Source organism: Hipposideros armiger, unplaced genomic scaffold (genome assembly GCF_001890085.2).
Source record: "Hipposideros armiger isolate ML-2016 unplaced genomic scaffold, ASM189008v1 scaffold_99, whole genome shotgun sequence".
Lineage (NCBI taxonomy): Eukaryota > Metazoa > Chordata > Mammalia > Chiroptera > Hipposideridae > Hipposideros > Hipposideros armiger.
The window spans coordinates 2,650,103-2,666,612 of NW_017731449.1; the positions used below are offsets into that span (position 1 = coordinate 2,650,103).

The 16,510-nt window shown below is 36.2% G+C and overlaps 1 protein-coding gene across 1 annotated transcript in view; it reads right to left on the bottom strand.

Moving 5' to 3' along the window:
- Window positions 1-16,510, bottom strand: part of CEP128 (centrosomal protein 128) — a 365,357-nt gene that overhangs the window by 191,997 nt on the left and 156,850 nt on the right. The window contains exon 19 of the mRNA XM_019646219.1: window positions 10,425-10,617. Coding sequence (XP_019501764.1) covers window positions 10,425-10,617 — 193 coding nt within the window. The remainder of the gene's footprint in view (window positions 1-10,424; window positions 10,618-16,510) is intronic.

Below are 16,510 nucleotides of genomic sequence, written 5' to 3' on the forward strand. Positions count from 1 at the left end.
GGTGATCAACTGTGATGAGATGGAAGATTCGTCTAAATCTAGGAAGGAGAACCTGTGTATCAATGTCTTTCCAAATACTATTAGGAAGAACTTGAAGGACTTTACTCTGGAAAGATAAATCGGAGAAAGATTCTCCTGTTTCCAAGTATCTTAGTTTCAAAAGATATAGTGAAAACAGCTTAGCTAACAAAGAACACCGTCAGAATAGTTTGGTGAGGTAATTCTGAGCTGTTGTCTAATGCTTCATATTTGCTCCTGTGCCTTGAAGCAGAAAAAATAAATAAATATTGATGTTTGTTTTCTTTTTGATTGTAGAACTGATCTAAATGTCTAGTGTAGATATGGTAAGGGGTTATGGCTTCTAATGAAGACACCATATCAATGGGATAAAGAAGAAGAAGGCTAAATCTGTGCTATTCATCCATTCATCCATCCATCCATCCATCTGTCCACCTACCCAACCATCCAATAAGTACACTTATTTCCTGTTTAAATATAAACACATGGTGCCAGGTTCAATAGAAAAACAATGGTCTATAAAAAAGAGATTAAAACTTAATATAAAAAGATATGCAGATACCCAGAGGAAAAGGTGGTAATGGCAAATATCATGTAATTATATCCTAAAGTAATGGGGTGGTAAAAGTAAAAATGTCCACTATCAAGGGTGATAACAATAGTAGAGTTTTCATAGGAAGAGAGGGGGAAAAACAGGCGGGGGTTGGAGGGTGAGGTGGGGGGGCGGCGTACTGTAAGAATGTGAACTCTACTTGTGCAGCAGTGAGAAAGCCACTGAAGGGGTCTGAGCTGAGAGCCACAGGCCTCTAAGCTGCACCTAATGAAGATTCATCTGGCAGCACTGATTAGAACAGCAGTTGTGCGTGCGTGAACGTGTGTGTTTTCTCTAAGGAAACGATACTGGGTGGAGGTCAATTGTAGGGTGTGTTGTAAGTAATTTATTATAAAAGGTACAAAACCAAAGTTTAGAATGATTTACTTTCTGGTATTAATCTTAGCATATTCAAGGTTATTTCTAAAAGATGTCACCCTGACCAAATGCTTTATTAAATGAGAGACATGAACAGAGTACAGCTGGGGCCCAAGGAAGAGTGTGAACTTGAACATACCAACTAGAGTGTGCCTGTTTGGGCAAGTCACCTGTGTTTGGGCCTCTGGCAGGCTCATAAGTGAAGACCAGTCAAGTAGAAGGTAGAGACTAGAGGTTAAAATCTCCAAATAAGAAACTTCTGCAATCCTTGAAGATATGATGTAATAAAGACAAATAAGACAAAGGTAGTCTAAATAAAGGAGGAGCAGATGTGCAAGAAACCCCCTAGGAAAACTGTAAAGTCATTAGTTATAGGGGACAAACAAGTGGGAGAAAGCAAACTTTCCTGCAAATCGTAAGTGTAAGAATAGGTTTTTGGTGGTATTGTTGTTCTTGTTTTTTTTTTTCTTTTTCTTTTCGAAATAATTTCAAAATTACAGAACATTTCAAGGATCACACAAAGACCTTTCTATTGTCAGCACTCTGCTTAAAAAAAAGTAGTACAATGTTAATTTTACAAAATAAAATAAAAGGCCCATTCCAGACTAGAAAAAAAAAAAAAAGAGGCGTGATGTATGCCACATCCTCTTGAATGGCTTCATAATAATATATTCATATATAAAGAGGGAATGTGGCAAAATGTAAAGATAGGTTTTAAATGTGCTCATAAGTAATAGATGAATGGGTGAGTGGCAGGAAAACTAAATCAATCAATAAATAATGCACACAGAAAACATAACCACCCGACCACATCTAGCCTACACGTTAGGGAAAATGCCTAGTTTCCAAATCCCTTCCTCGTTTCTGTCCTACAAATAAAGTCTAAGAAAGTATCCTCTGTTCAGCCATCCACCAATTATAGAAGTGGTCCAGAGATTCAGAGGAAGAAGAAGGAAAAACAAAGAAATCAGCTGAACGGAGATTCTCAGAAAGCCAGGAACAGTGACAGCAAAGAAAAAACCCTTGAAAAGTTGCTCCCCCATTGGCAGAGGCAAATCAGGTACATGAGAACCTTTTGAAATGCGGAGTGGTTTTTTTTTGTTGTTGTTTTTTTAAGTCAATGCCTTGAACATCACAGTAATTTTCCAGCATTGAGGAAAACAAAAAAACTTTATCATATCTCTATTATTAGTAAAAATACGCATCCTGAGAGCCATATATAAGGCCATACTAATGGTGTGTAGTATAACAGGTGCATCACTAAAATGGCTCTCTGCCTTGGATATCCACACACGACAAGTATTTACCTTTGGAAAGCAGCTTGTAAAAAATATAGTTGTGAGAAATTTTTACAATGTGAATTAAAACTCAAAAGGTTTCTGCTAAACAGGTCTCTCAAAGTCTTACATACAAAATCCGGTAGCTACCTCCCATTCCTCCCAACCTTTTCTCCAAATAGGTATTGAACATATACAAGGCAAAAATCAATTAAACCCAATCACAGATGCTGAGGAGCTAATAGTCAAAATAAGAAAACCACTACGCAAAATACTGTGATGCGCAGCTGCCAAAGATAGTATTTAAAGGGCTAAAAAGGTAATAGACAAAAAAGTGCCTAATTCTTGCCCTTGATTCACTTCTCCACCTTTACTTTGAACCTCATCCACTGTCATATCTTTCCTGCTATATCAATTAAACTTTCTTTCACCTGTTCAACTGCTCAAATTTCTGGATCCTTCTGCTCAACATTTACAGACATGTGAAGCTCATCTATGACCAGTAGCAAATAGAAAACCCTCTAAAAGTTATATTCATTCTACTACTAAAAATTGAAAGTATCTTAGACATACACAGTTTTAATATTCTTTGCTTACTTTTAAGAAATTCAGGTAAATTTGTTTTCACATGTTAATCTAGAGAGCTAACTCAAATAGTAGTACAAAATGGAGCTAGAATTACTACTAACAATGTTATAGTGTCCCTAAATGAATCAGGAGGCGCTTTGAAAATATTGTTATGAAATGAATAAAAATATAAATGGTTTAAATACTTCTACTGTAACACGTAATACATAACTGAAATATTAGGAAAGACAGGTATTGCTACCTAATCCCAGAGTATCATAAACAAAATGTAAATCACTCCAATAAAATTACTTAACTTCTGCCAAATATTTGCTGATTTGTCATTTGGTTACTCAGAGTTTATTTTGGTTATGCAGAATTCACCATGGGTGATATTTTTTTCACTAAACATTAATATCATGGCTCCCTTATTAACTGTGCAGCTGTCATTCATTCACTTTTTTATTCACTTATTCAACAAATATTTGACACATCTACTATGTGCCAGGTTCTTCCTAGGCACTGGGGAATACAGCGTTAACCAAAACAAAAAAACCGCTACCTTCATGGAACTTACATTCTAGTGGATACATTTGGCTAAACACACTTAATTATGTGTCTGCCCAAAACTCATTCAGGCAATGAGTACCGTATTTTGCAATGTATAATGTGCACTTTTTTGCCCAAATTTGTGAGGAAAAAATAATGATATGCATTATATATGGGTAGAATCTATATAAATGGTTTTAATTTTTTTATTTATACTTATGAGTTAAAAGTGTAACTCTAGAAATCAATAAGGATATCTGTATGCAAAGTAATACCCTGGAATTCAACAGTTTTGTTGAACTTACGACATGAACTTGCAATGAGGAAGAGTCTTGGCTTTCTATGATGCATAAATATCATAAATTTGTTACAGGTGCATAGAATTTCTTGTACCTTGGATCTGTTCTTGGATTTTGTAATTATTTCTTATATAAAGTTTCTTGTGCAATAATACGTTAAAAAATAAATGCTAAAATTCCATTATAATACAAAAAATAAGTACCTAAATATAAACAAATAAAAATTTAAATTAAAAAATTAAAACGAAAAATTTTTTTTGTCCCTGAAAGCTTGGGCCAAAAACGTGGGTGCACATTATATATGGCAAAATACGATAAGTTCTTTCTGGGCTAGAACAGCCCTCTGAATGCTGCCACACCCACAGTCATTGCCAAGATAAGACTTAATACTGCTGAACTCAAAAAAAAAAAAAAGGTAGGTCTATGATGCATCTTTTCTCCACTGCCTACTGCCTGGCTAAGGTACAAATGCTAATCAAACACAAAGGACCAAGCTGACCAGTTAGTCCTTTGCTGCCAAAACTTTCTGAAAGTAGCTGGAGGACTGTTTTCCCTTCTTCCACACCCTACTGGTGCTTCCCTTCAATTCAGAAAAGATAAGTCAGTAACAAAGAGGCCTTGACAATGGTTTATTTCATCCTTACAATTACATTCCCAGTATGTGATATGTGACAGGAAGGGGCACATTCAGGAAGCCTGACTCTACACTCCATGCTCCTGAGAATTACTGTCTTTCTATGTATTATATTATACTTATCATAGTATCAAATTAGTAGGGAATCGGTGAAGATTCCACCTAATTCAACAAAGCCAAATGTGTATAACACCTACTCCCAAATGGAAATTGGGTAAAAGAAAATCAAATTTTATCTTTAAGGAAAAGGAATTTCAGGCGCCAAGCCAAGTTTCTCATTATTCCAGAAAGAAAAATTATGTACACTAATTAGTGACAGCCACAACCACAGAGTGACGAAAGCAAGAAGGGTCCTTTGTTTAAATAAGCGTCTATAATTTCAGTTAAAAAAAAAATAAGTTAAGAAAACTGCCTGCTATATTTGTTCAGAATCATTAGCATTTTCTATAGCAGGAACACAACTGTATCATACTATGCAGATGTTCCTCCTTCTGTAGATCTTTAAAAAAAGGAATCCATCCCAAAATCCACATAAACTTTAGATGTTAGTAAACCTCATAGTTTCAAAATATTCTTATAGATGAATACTGACACGTACAGGAGCACTGAGCTATCAGAATATTCAGAAGGCAGCAAGCAGTTGGTTTATGAAGAAATTATTAAAAATAACTACTTACACAAGTTAAAATAATATACCTAAATCCTCCTAGCTGCAGTTTGTACATCTCTCTACTCAACTTTATTGCTATTCATGACAACAAAGACTATCCCAGTCAATAATTACTTAATTTCTAAGAGGTCCATGGCACTGACTCTTTAAGAGATTTTCTTCTCCTTCTGGAGCACTCAAACACCAATCCCCAGGCCCAAATAGCCCTGGAAGCCTAAGACAGCTCAGATCTACACATGTGGCAGCATTCACTGATAGAATCTCCTTGTATTATACATGTGCCTCGATTAACCTGGCATGTGTCAATTAATGTGACATTAAATCAAACTAAAAATATGTGTGCAGAGAATGGCATTAATTTCAGCAAACAAAAAGTTTCTGTCTCATGTTTCATTTACAGATTGGTCAACCTTGTTTTACCTAGAAATTAAGTTTCTAATATGATGAAGGGAATCAAATATAAATTTCAAAAATTGACTTTGATACTTCAGAAATATCTAAATGCAATCATCAGTTTTTCTGCCCTTCAACTCTTCTGTGGATATCACTACGAACAAATGCTGAAATGTGCAAGAGGTCAGTATGCAGATAAATCCTGCAGAGAATCTCCCTTCCTCCTCTCCATCTCATGGAAATCATGCTGCATTCTTCAAGATCTAAATCAAATCACAAGTCGTCCTAAAATTTCCACCTATGGACCTCAACTAAAGAATCAATACTCCCCTTTTCACCAGGAACAAGCTACTTATATTTCTAGCAATGTGTTTATTTCATCCTGCTTCCTAATAAACATGTTTCTAAGTCTCCAACTCTTAACAGCCTTTGCTTGGTCTTCATTACTTGTATTACAAGATAGCAACATCTTATACACATAAGGCAATGATTACCATATCATTTCTGTTACAAAAGTTTGAGTCTTCCTGAAACTCTTTTCATTTATAATTTTAAGAAATAGGGAAAAAATGGACCCTTCTTTCTCTCCAAATCAGCCCTTACTTCCTGACTTCCCTATTTGCCCAATGCCAAAACCACTGAGACCTTAGAGTCCTTTGAGTCTTCTTTCTCTCTCACACCATCTAGTCTTGGCACTAAGATCTCTTAATTTATTGGCCACAATATCTTTTAATTTATTGTCACTACTAATATCCTTCATTAGTCTCTCTTTTGCTTTCAGTGTGACTATTCCCATGGGTTCCTTACTGGATGATTCTCACAATCAATACTAAGGCAGGCTCTAATAATAATAACATAGTTTCAAAATATATGTAGTAAAATAAATAACACTAATATTTAAAAAATAAATAAATAAATAACACCTCACAGTAAAAATTAGATATTTTAACAATCCTCTATCAGTCACTGACAAAAGTAGACAAAATCAGTAAGGGTATAGAAATCAGTAGGGACATAGAACATTGTGAAACAATTTGGTATAGTTGACATTTATAGGACATTTCACAATAAATGATGGAAAATTCATCAAGATAGACCACATTTGGGGCCATAAAACAAGTCTTGATAAATTTCAAAGGATCATAATCAGGGAGAGTACATTCTATGACAATAAGTGTATTAAATTAGAAATCAATAATAAAATATCTAAAGACTCTCCACATAATTGGAAATGAAGCAAGCAGCATACTTCTAAAAAAGAAACCCATGGGTCAAAGAAGAAATCATAAGAGAAGTATTTTCTACTTCAAACTAAATGATAATGAAAACACGACTTAGCAAAATTTGATCAGTAAAATATAAAAAACAAAAAAGTAAAAAGTCATTTCTTTAAAAATATTAACAAAACACTCAGCAGGTCTCATAAAGAAAACAGAGAAACAAATTACCTTTATAGGAATATAATAGGAGGCATAAGTATAGATCTTACAGAGATAAAAAAAGATTAAAAAGAAGATATAAAAAATCAGGCCAAAAAATTTGACAACTTAGATGAAATGGACAAATATATTGAAAGGCATAAATTAACAAAACTGACAAAAGAAACAGAAATTCTGAATAGCCATATATCTATTCAAGAATTTGAGTTCAAAATTAAAAACTTTCCCAAAATGAAATCTACAGGCCCAGAAGATTCATGGATGAATTCTATCATACATATGTTAAGCAAAATAAGTCAGTCAGAGAAAGATAAATACCTTATGATCTCACTTATATGTGGAATAAAAAAACTGAATGAACAAGCAAAGTAAACAGAAATAGTCTCAGAGATATGGAGGAACAACTTATGGCTGCTAGTTGGGAGGGGAATGGGGATGAGGGAGAAGGGGAAGGGATTAGACAGCATAAATAGGTAACTACAATATTGCCACAGGGATATGAAAGAGAGTTTGGGGAATACAATAATGTTGTAAATATGTTGTAGGGTGTCAGATGGTCACATGTCTTGTTAGAGAGACCACTTCATGGATGGGGTAGAGGCTTGATCACTGCGCTGTACACCTGAAGCTGATGTTGAATAATATTATATGTCAACTATAATTAAATATATATATAGTCACAGGATGTGGAGTATAGTGTGGGAGTGGAGTCAATGGAATTGTAATAGATATGTATGATATAGGGGGGGAGTGGGGTGGCGGATTGGGGGAGGCGGGGGTTGTCACTGTGAGGGGTAAAAGGTATAACTATTGCACTGTGTTGTACACCTGAAACCAATTAAAAAAATAAAGTAAAATAATATAAACTTTATACAAAAACAACAATAAAAGCTATTATAACTAATAAATGAGCTTAATAAGGTTGCAGAATACAAGTTTAATATACAAAAAAATCAACTGTATTTCTATATACTAGAAAAGAATGTTGGAAATTCAAATTTTAATGTCATTTAATAGAACATCAAAACTCAGAAAAAATGAGGACTAAATCTTTAAAAGATGTGTGTCGGGGCCAGCCAAGTGGCTCAGTTGGTTAAGAGTTGTCTTGGGAGCACGAGCTCTGAGCAGCAGGGCTGCTGGTGCCACCGGTTTGGTTCTCACATGGGCCAGTTATGCTGCGCCCTCTATAGCTAAGATTGTAAATAATAGCTCAACCTGGAGCTGAGCTGCCGTGAGTCACCAGTGACGGTGTAGGCTGCAGCCACTGCTACAGTGGACTGCCATAAGCTACTGTGAGTGGCCGGCAGCCAGCATGAGGGGCCAGCAGTGTGAGCTGCCGTGAGCTGCCATGAGCGGCCGTCCAATGGCTGGCGACCGACTGCCTCAGCCGGGAAGAGCGCAATGATAATACCAACTTGGGCCAGTGAAGCGACGTCCTCCACAACTAGACTGAAGAACAAAAGGACAGCAACTTGTCTGTTCCCCTTCCCCAATTCCTCAACGCTGTTTGCTGTTTCCCTCCCCCAATTCTCCAATAAGATCTTTAAAAAAAAAAAAAAATGTGTGTCAGTTTGGCATAATAGACCTATTTACTGAAAACTACAAAACATCCATGAGAAAAGTTAAAAAGAAACCTAAATAGATGGATCAATAGACCATGTTCATGGATTAAAAGACTCAATATGATGGTGTCCATTTTCCTCAAATTAATCTCTACATTTATCATAATGCTATCGAAAACATCAATAGGTCCTTTTTAAAAACATGAAAGGCTGATTCCAAGATGCAGAAAGAAATTCAAATGCTCTATAGATACAAAGCAAGCAATAAATTTTCATTAAATTCAAAAAGTAGACATAAAAACAATCACCTTGAGAGATTACACACTTTACAGTCTTACCTTCTGAAGCTTTTAAGAAAAAGTTGGGCATTTGAATAAAATTATTTAAATGCACAAGTATTTGGTTCTTTTGGATTTCTCCCCACAATTTTATGTATTTATAAGACACTATTGCATTAATCCATATACAAAGAAAGAAATGATTTACAGGGTGACAATACTGATAATGTTTGCTAAAAGGAAAACCGGGTTGTAGTCTAGTGTTAATTAGTGAGTATTCCATAACATGTGTAGAGACTATATAGCATTTTACCTATAAATCCCATAATTAGGCACCATTGTAGTCATTAAAAAACAAACAAACAAAACAACACAAGAGCATCCTTTGACTTCCTATACTGGCAATGTTTACAATAGCGCTAGAGCAGCAACGCTCAGAGTGGTTTGGGGTCTGCCCAAGACGCCTTAATACTAGTACTAAGATATTAGTGACCTTTTTCACACTCAATTTCTCACAAATGTAAAGTGCAGTTTTTCCAGAGATTACATGAAATGTAATAAAACAACAGATTAAATGCAGAAGGAAAAATGAAAATGCAGCTGCTTCAAGACAACAATAAAGAGATTGACAAAAACAATGTCATTATTCAGGTTTTTGTCTCGGAAGAGTTAAATTTCATTAATGTTTATGTTACATGTAATGGGTTTATAATAATTATCTTAAAGGAATAAATACTTTTATTTCTTAGTTTTAATTTTTAATATGGTAAATGTGGATACACATAACGCACAATAAAAGTTTTGAGAACTCAAAGAGTTTTTAAGACTATAAAGTCGTCCTGATACCCAAAAAATTGAGAATCACTGCAGTGCAGTAATAAACAGTTTTAAGTGGTATGTAGGGAGAGTATAATCCTGATCACTAAAATGAAAAACAAAAAAACTATTTTAAAAAGGATTACCATATGTTAACGTTGAGTTTTTCTTAGCAGGACACACTACATTAAGCCTCTTTCTGGATCTCAAAGTAATCAAGTTCACCAATAAAGAAAAGGCCTAAGGCCAACATAACATAAGACACACATGATCCCCATACATAATTGTCATTTTCTTTTTTCCCCGTCATGATGCATCTCTAATATAAGTGAAGAGAAAAACAGCTTTCCAAGTCTCTTGCCTACCTTTTTTAAAGTTGAGTATTGCCTACATATTAAGCATATTAAACCCTGTCCGCTGCTCTTCCAAACTCTCCTTCCCTTACTCTATTGTTTTCACCACTGTGCTTATAACCGTCTATTATACAATTTACCTATTTATTATACCTATTTTGCATCACCCCACTCAACATAACATAAACAAGAGTATTCGTTTTTCTGATTTATTCACTAATGTGCCTTTAGTACCTGTAGCAGTGCCTAAGACAAAATAGGAACAAAATAAGTATTTGTTGAATGAATTAGTAGATATTTTCCTGAAGTAAAATGTAAATTTTGGCATTTTACCAGAGGAGAACAAACACATCTTACCACATTAACACTTTCAAATGGCCATCAGACACAAGTGCTATCGATGGAAGCAGGATGGATCCGGGAGCTGACGGAAAAGCTCTCAGGGCAGAACATTTCTGGACCCAGAAATGGAGAGATAAAGAAGGGAGAAGGATATGGGAATAGTCTGAACTAGAGGCAAGAGAAGTAGGGTTTTTTTCCCGATCCTAGGTTTCCAGAAATACAAACAAAAATAAATAAAGTAAGAGCAGCTAACACACCTCTCTTCTCCCGATGGATTTCTTCCAGAAGCTTCTCCTGCCTTTCTATCTGTTCGAAGAGACACTGGAGCTCAGATTCCTTGTTTTCAGTCATATTCCTGAGCTGTTGTCTGCACAACATTAGCTCGTGCCGCAGACTTTTCTCTCTACTTTCTCTCTCTTTCAGTTCCTCACAGAGCCACTGAAGTTTAGTCTAAAAAAAAAAAATGACATTTATATCTAATTTTAAAAAAAGACAAAAATCGAGAACACAGCAGCATTTCAAAACATTAGGAAAAAATGTCATAATGATCTGAACAAATATAGACAATAATGAATTTAAGCAAAATAAAAAATACATAATGGCTTTTTCAGTTAAAACTTGGTGCAAAAATTAGCCATGATTTTCTTGGCTTTTCATAAAATATTTGGTATCACTGATGTTCTTCAGAAAGGCACTCCTATAACGAGATTTGGCCCACTACAATTCCAATCATAGTATAATTAGTGTTTGGCCTGTGTTAAGTACCAACGCTAAGAAATAATAATGGAGAACCAACAAATCTGTTTTGTCATAGCAATAATCCTATTGGTTCTGGTAAAAACAAAATCGTAACTAACAAACAAAAATACTCTGAAAACAAACCATTAATCGGGCTTGATATGTGTTATGGACTGAATCGTGTACCCCAAAATTCACATTTTGAAGCCCTAAACCTCAGTGTGACTGCATTTGGAGATAGGATTCTGAGCAAGGTACTTAAGGTTAAATGGGGTCATAAGAGTAGGGCCCTAAACCAATAGGGCTGGTGTCCTTAAAAGAAGAGGAAGAGACACAAGGGCTTAGAAGCAAGCTTGCACTCCCCCATCTTCCTCTAGATTTCCAACCCCCAACATCCCCAAACCACCCCATCCCACCCCACCCCTGCATGAAAGGAGGCATTCCACAAGCCATGGACAGGACTCTCCAGAAACCAACCCTGGCACTTTGATCTTAAACTTCTAGCCTTTAGAACTGTGAGCAAACAAATGTCTGTTGTTTAAGTCACCCAGTGTGTGGGGTTTTGGTATGGCAGCCTGAGCAGACTAACACAATGAGACCTATTTTGCCACACAAAATTTAAAAATAGGCTAGTTAGATGTTTTTATGAATTGAATATGTATGCAGAATATATTAATCCCACAAAACAAAATACCAACTTATGGAAATTTAATCAACCAATAATCAATTATAAGAGTCAGTGTTGGTTAAACAACCAGCATCTTCATTACGTATCTTGGAGAAACAGCTTGTAAGACAGTATAAGAATAACTTCAACAATTCCAAATAATAATCAGCTGACAAGGCTATTAGTCACAGTGCAAACACCATTCTATTAACCACTCGCAAGAGCATTTTACAGATAACATAATATGCTCATTTATTTAACTACATTGAGTATTGCTAAATAAACTAAAATAGAGGAAGAATGTCTAAATAAGGCAGTTTTTTACCTTCATAGTTGATAGTTTGTAATTAGGTGGGAATATTCATAATTATCTAGTAAAACAATCAAAATGGTCTTTATAATCTATAAAAATCTCCTCTACTGAGATTTAGTATAGAAATATACTAAAGTCATTAAGGAATGACTCAAAGCTAAAAACCAAGGAAAACACAAAATTTGAATAAAAAAACTACAGCTGATAGAGTTAGCAATAATATTAGGAATCATAATTTTGCCGCTTGTACCTACTAAGCTTCCTTTGCCAAAACTCTAAAAAGAATTTTGAGAGGAAATGTTTATATAACAAGTATGAAGAAAGAAGATGGCAATTTTTCAGAATCTGTTAGGCCACCAAAACAAGAATTGAACCAGAACTGAAAATTTCAAATCCAAGTTGACCCCAAAATTTCATTCTTCCAGTAATACTTTTTCCACTTTTCTATAGTTATGAATATAATCAAACAGAAAGCAAACATATCTCCTTGATAAGAGTACATATTTAAAAATATAAAACACCTTTCTCCAACTGAACTGACTGTGTTCTGTATACACAAAAACTAAAATATATTTCCAACAAATGAATGAAGACACTTGAGTATCTGTATCGCATTTTGATGTCTACGCCAGAAGGATAAAATACCAGATGATAATTCACATCCTTCAACAAGAATTTGATACACTGGGTCTAATTCTCACACAATGACTGTTTTAAACTATCTACCTCCCAAAAAGACAATAAATGCAAAGTTTATATTCAAGTGTAGGTTCCACAGCCAATGGGGAGAAGCAATGGCACAGAGTTCAGAGACCCAGGTTCTAAACCCTTCTCAGTAGCCAATTATTGGGTTGTTGGAATAGTCAGAACGCCTTTTTGCAACGAAAAACATAGAAGAAATACGTCATGACTTTTCCGACAACCCAACAGTTTTATGTCCTCGGGTAAAATTCAAAATTCCCAGGGCCCCTTTCTCATCTACAAAATGAAGAAGTCAAGCTATCTGATGTCTGAAGCTGCTTCAGTTATAATACTACAAAAACAGTAGGGCAAAGCGAGTACTTGTCAACACCTAGAACACATTACACTCTAAAAAGTGTGACTCTGGGGTGATACCAAACAGGATAGTATAGGAAAATCCCCAAATAATTTGGAAGTATACTGCTTATCTATATAACTGTAAAGTTTACAGTTCTGACCAAATAAAAATCAACATTTGAGAATCAATATATTTACTGCAGTCTAATCGGCTTCTTTTTTATTCTTCATGATATTTAAGCTGAGAAAGTAACCTGAGTAGGAAAATACAGCAAGCCTGATATAAATACTCTTTAAAATAAATATATCTTGAGCATTGTGGTAAGTGCTAAAGATGCAATGAGAAACAGGAAAGACACAGGTCTTCCTCATGAAGCTTACAGACTGAAGAAAGAGAAGGGTAGACGGGAATTTCCATACAGTGGGATAAAGGCTGAGAAAGAAAAGCTCTCCACTGCCAAAGAAGCATATAAATTCACCTCTGCGCATCTTAAGAGGATAATGAGCATGGGCTCCCACGAGAAATTGTTTTCTGTAAATACAGAGCACTCAGGATCCTGCCTTGTGCTACAGAGCAGCTGACATTAGCTTTTCTTTTATTTGCTATCATAAAATGATAACATAAGATCTGGGGTCAACAGCGATGCTCACCCGTATCATCGTTCCATCCTGAGAGTGCTTGCCTGTTCTAGATTTGACCATTTGTCCCGATTTCCTCACTGTGAATGTCTTGGGTGATTCTCCTTTTTTTTCCAGGATTTGAACCTAAACTCTGATCTGTATTTTTTTTTCCTCCTGCTTCTCTTTGGGCTTTCCTACTCAAATGGAACTTTCTGGATATCAACCCCTGGTGGAAACTCTTTCAGTACTTCTGCTTGCTTGCCTATCTAGGACCCAGCCTGCCTGTCTATTCAGACACCAGCCTTTGACTGGGGTCTTCTAATTTGGCTTGAACACCCTGGATATCTCCTCCTCCACCACCTTCTGCCATTACATTAAACCTCACTTGCCTATTGTCACCAACATACTACTCCACTCTGTCTTCCTCTAATTCTCTACAATTTCCTAAATTCAGACACTCACTTTCTCACTCAGAGACCTGGTTCTCACCCATCGACCTCTTCCATGGTCCCCCTGCCTTTGGTCTTCCAACCTCTCATCCACCTTTAACATCACTACCCCAGTGAAGTTTCGTATATATAAATATGAGCCTATGACTCTCCAGTTCAAAACTCCTGTGATTCCCCACTAAATGCAGAGCTGAACCCAAGCTCCTAACATGGCACACGATGCTCTTCTTGATGGACCTAACCTCCACCTGCTGGAGCTCCACCCCTGCCGTTCTGCGTTACACGTCCATGTTGCAGTATTGCCAAATCACTGGGCTTTTCTTTGCATTTGTCGTGCTGTTTCTCCTCTGTGCCATTCATTCCTACAATTGCTTACTCTGCATGCAAACTCTTTCTTCTTTGCCCGGCTAGCTTCAAGATACATCTGAGGCATCAGCCAACATGGAAACTTCTCTATACCTGTATCACAGCTCTTATAGATAATACTGAAATTATCTACGTAAGTGTCAGCTTTTCTAGAGAAAATATGCTCTTCAAGGAGAAGTGGAAGCATCATGTCTTAATTCATTTTTATGTCCTCATTATACAACATGGCATCTGGGTCACAGTCCAGTCATTTCTCAGTAAATTCTGTGAAACGGAATAAAATTTGGCCTCTACATGCCTTGTCAAGATTTATGACAAAAACAAATCCCTAATTCCTGGGAATTCCTTGCCTGGCATTCCTTAGCAACCATCTCAACCCTCTTCCTCCCCATACCATGTTATTCTTACCATTTGTTCATTATTTTATCTGGGAGCCTGGTCCAACTTAGTTAGACTTCATGTTTATGTCATGCCGCCACTGCCAACAAAAAAGCAACAGCGACACTATCCCCACCCAATCCTCCAGCTCTTTTAGGAGTTACACTAACAGAAGAAATTCATTTGGCAGATTTATGAAAACAATTACCGAATGCCCTCAGAGGTCCTTCTGATGCCCCAAGATTCCAGCATGAACTAGCTGAACAGCAATTCTACTTTCCATATAGTTTTTGTCCTCTGAATTCAGATCTTATCTTCAATACTTATAGAGCTGTCTAGCCATAGTTCATGGGAAACACAGTATTGTAGCCCATCAATAACCTAAGCCATCTTTCAGTAAATAGATTCAATTCCTCCTTAGTCAGTTGGTCAGCATGGTATTGCTTATCACAACCCGTTTACACTGTAGAGTAACAGTTGTCTCATGCAGTATTAAAACGCATCTGATCAGGAGTTCAATCCCATTAAATGATAAGGGAAGCTGCTCACTAGCTCCCAAATTAAAGAGCTATGATTAAGAGTCATCTCTGGCTCTCATAATTTAACTGAACAACAGCAGTGAAAGCTTTCTGTTCAGAAATGATAAAGATTTTAACTGGAAAGAAAATCCCAAGTACATTGCTCTTGTCAAAACTGTGGAGTTGGGGAAAAGAAAAAAGAGAAATGCTTTATTAATGTACAGCAGAAGGCTCTAGCCGAAAAATTCTGGGACAGCAAGACACATATATTCCGAATTTCTTATGTTGGTGGCATAAATACAAATTTGCATTTGGTTCTAACAACAATGGTTAGGAATGCACAGGAGCACTGTACTTCAAGTAGGATAGAAAATCTTACAAGGTTAGGTACATTTCAATGTTCAATCGTAATACTATTAGTTTCTTATTAGGAATTGTTTTGGGAGGAGGGGAGATATCTCTAATGCATATCTTACCTTCAAAGGTAAAGCTTGTCTTTCTACCACCCCCTACCTGTTCCTTACACACCAATCTTAGGGCATTATCTGTGTTTACTCAAATAGTCTCGTCTTTTTGCCATTGTTATACTTGAATTAGCCAACTGGAGAACTTCCACATATTTTTTGAATGACCAAGTTTAAACATTGCATTTTTGCGGAAGCTTTCTGTGACATGCAGGCAGGCAGCATCATACCCTCCCACCCTCCCAATACAAACATCATAGTTAGTTCTTCTTCTGTATTCCTTTGTCAATGTTTACATATTTCTAAAACAATGTAACACAACTTAAGAATTTTCAAAATTTTTCCCGTATTAACTTCCATGGCTTGCTAACACTTATATCCCCAATGTCTGTACACAAAAAAGTAAACTATCAATAAATCTTGGCTTGGGGCGGCCGGTTAGCTCCATTGGTTAGAGCGCAGCGCTCATAACACCAAGGTTGCCGGTTTGATCCCCATGTGGGCCACTGAGCTGCGCCCTCCACAACTAAACTGAAACAACTACTTGACTTGGAGCTGATGGGTCCTGGAAAAACACACCGTTCCCCAATAAAAATTTTAAAAAATAAAAAATAAAAAATAAATCTTGGTTTAATGAACAAAGACTTCAGGTGGCAATACACATAATGGTTGAGTACTAATTATGAGTCTGACATGGTATGTAATCCATTTTTCCATTTTTCTATGGCAGTGGAAAGTCACATACCTTCTCTGAAACCTCACTTTCCTCATATTTTTAAATAAAGGCACTA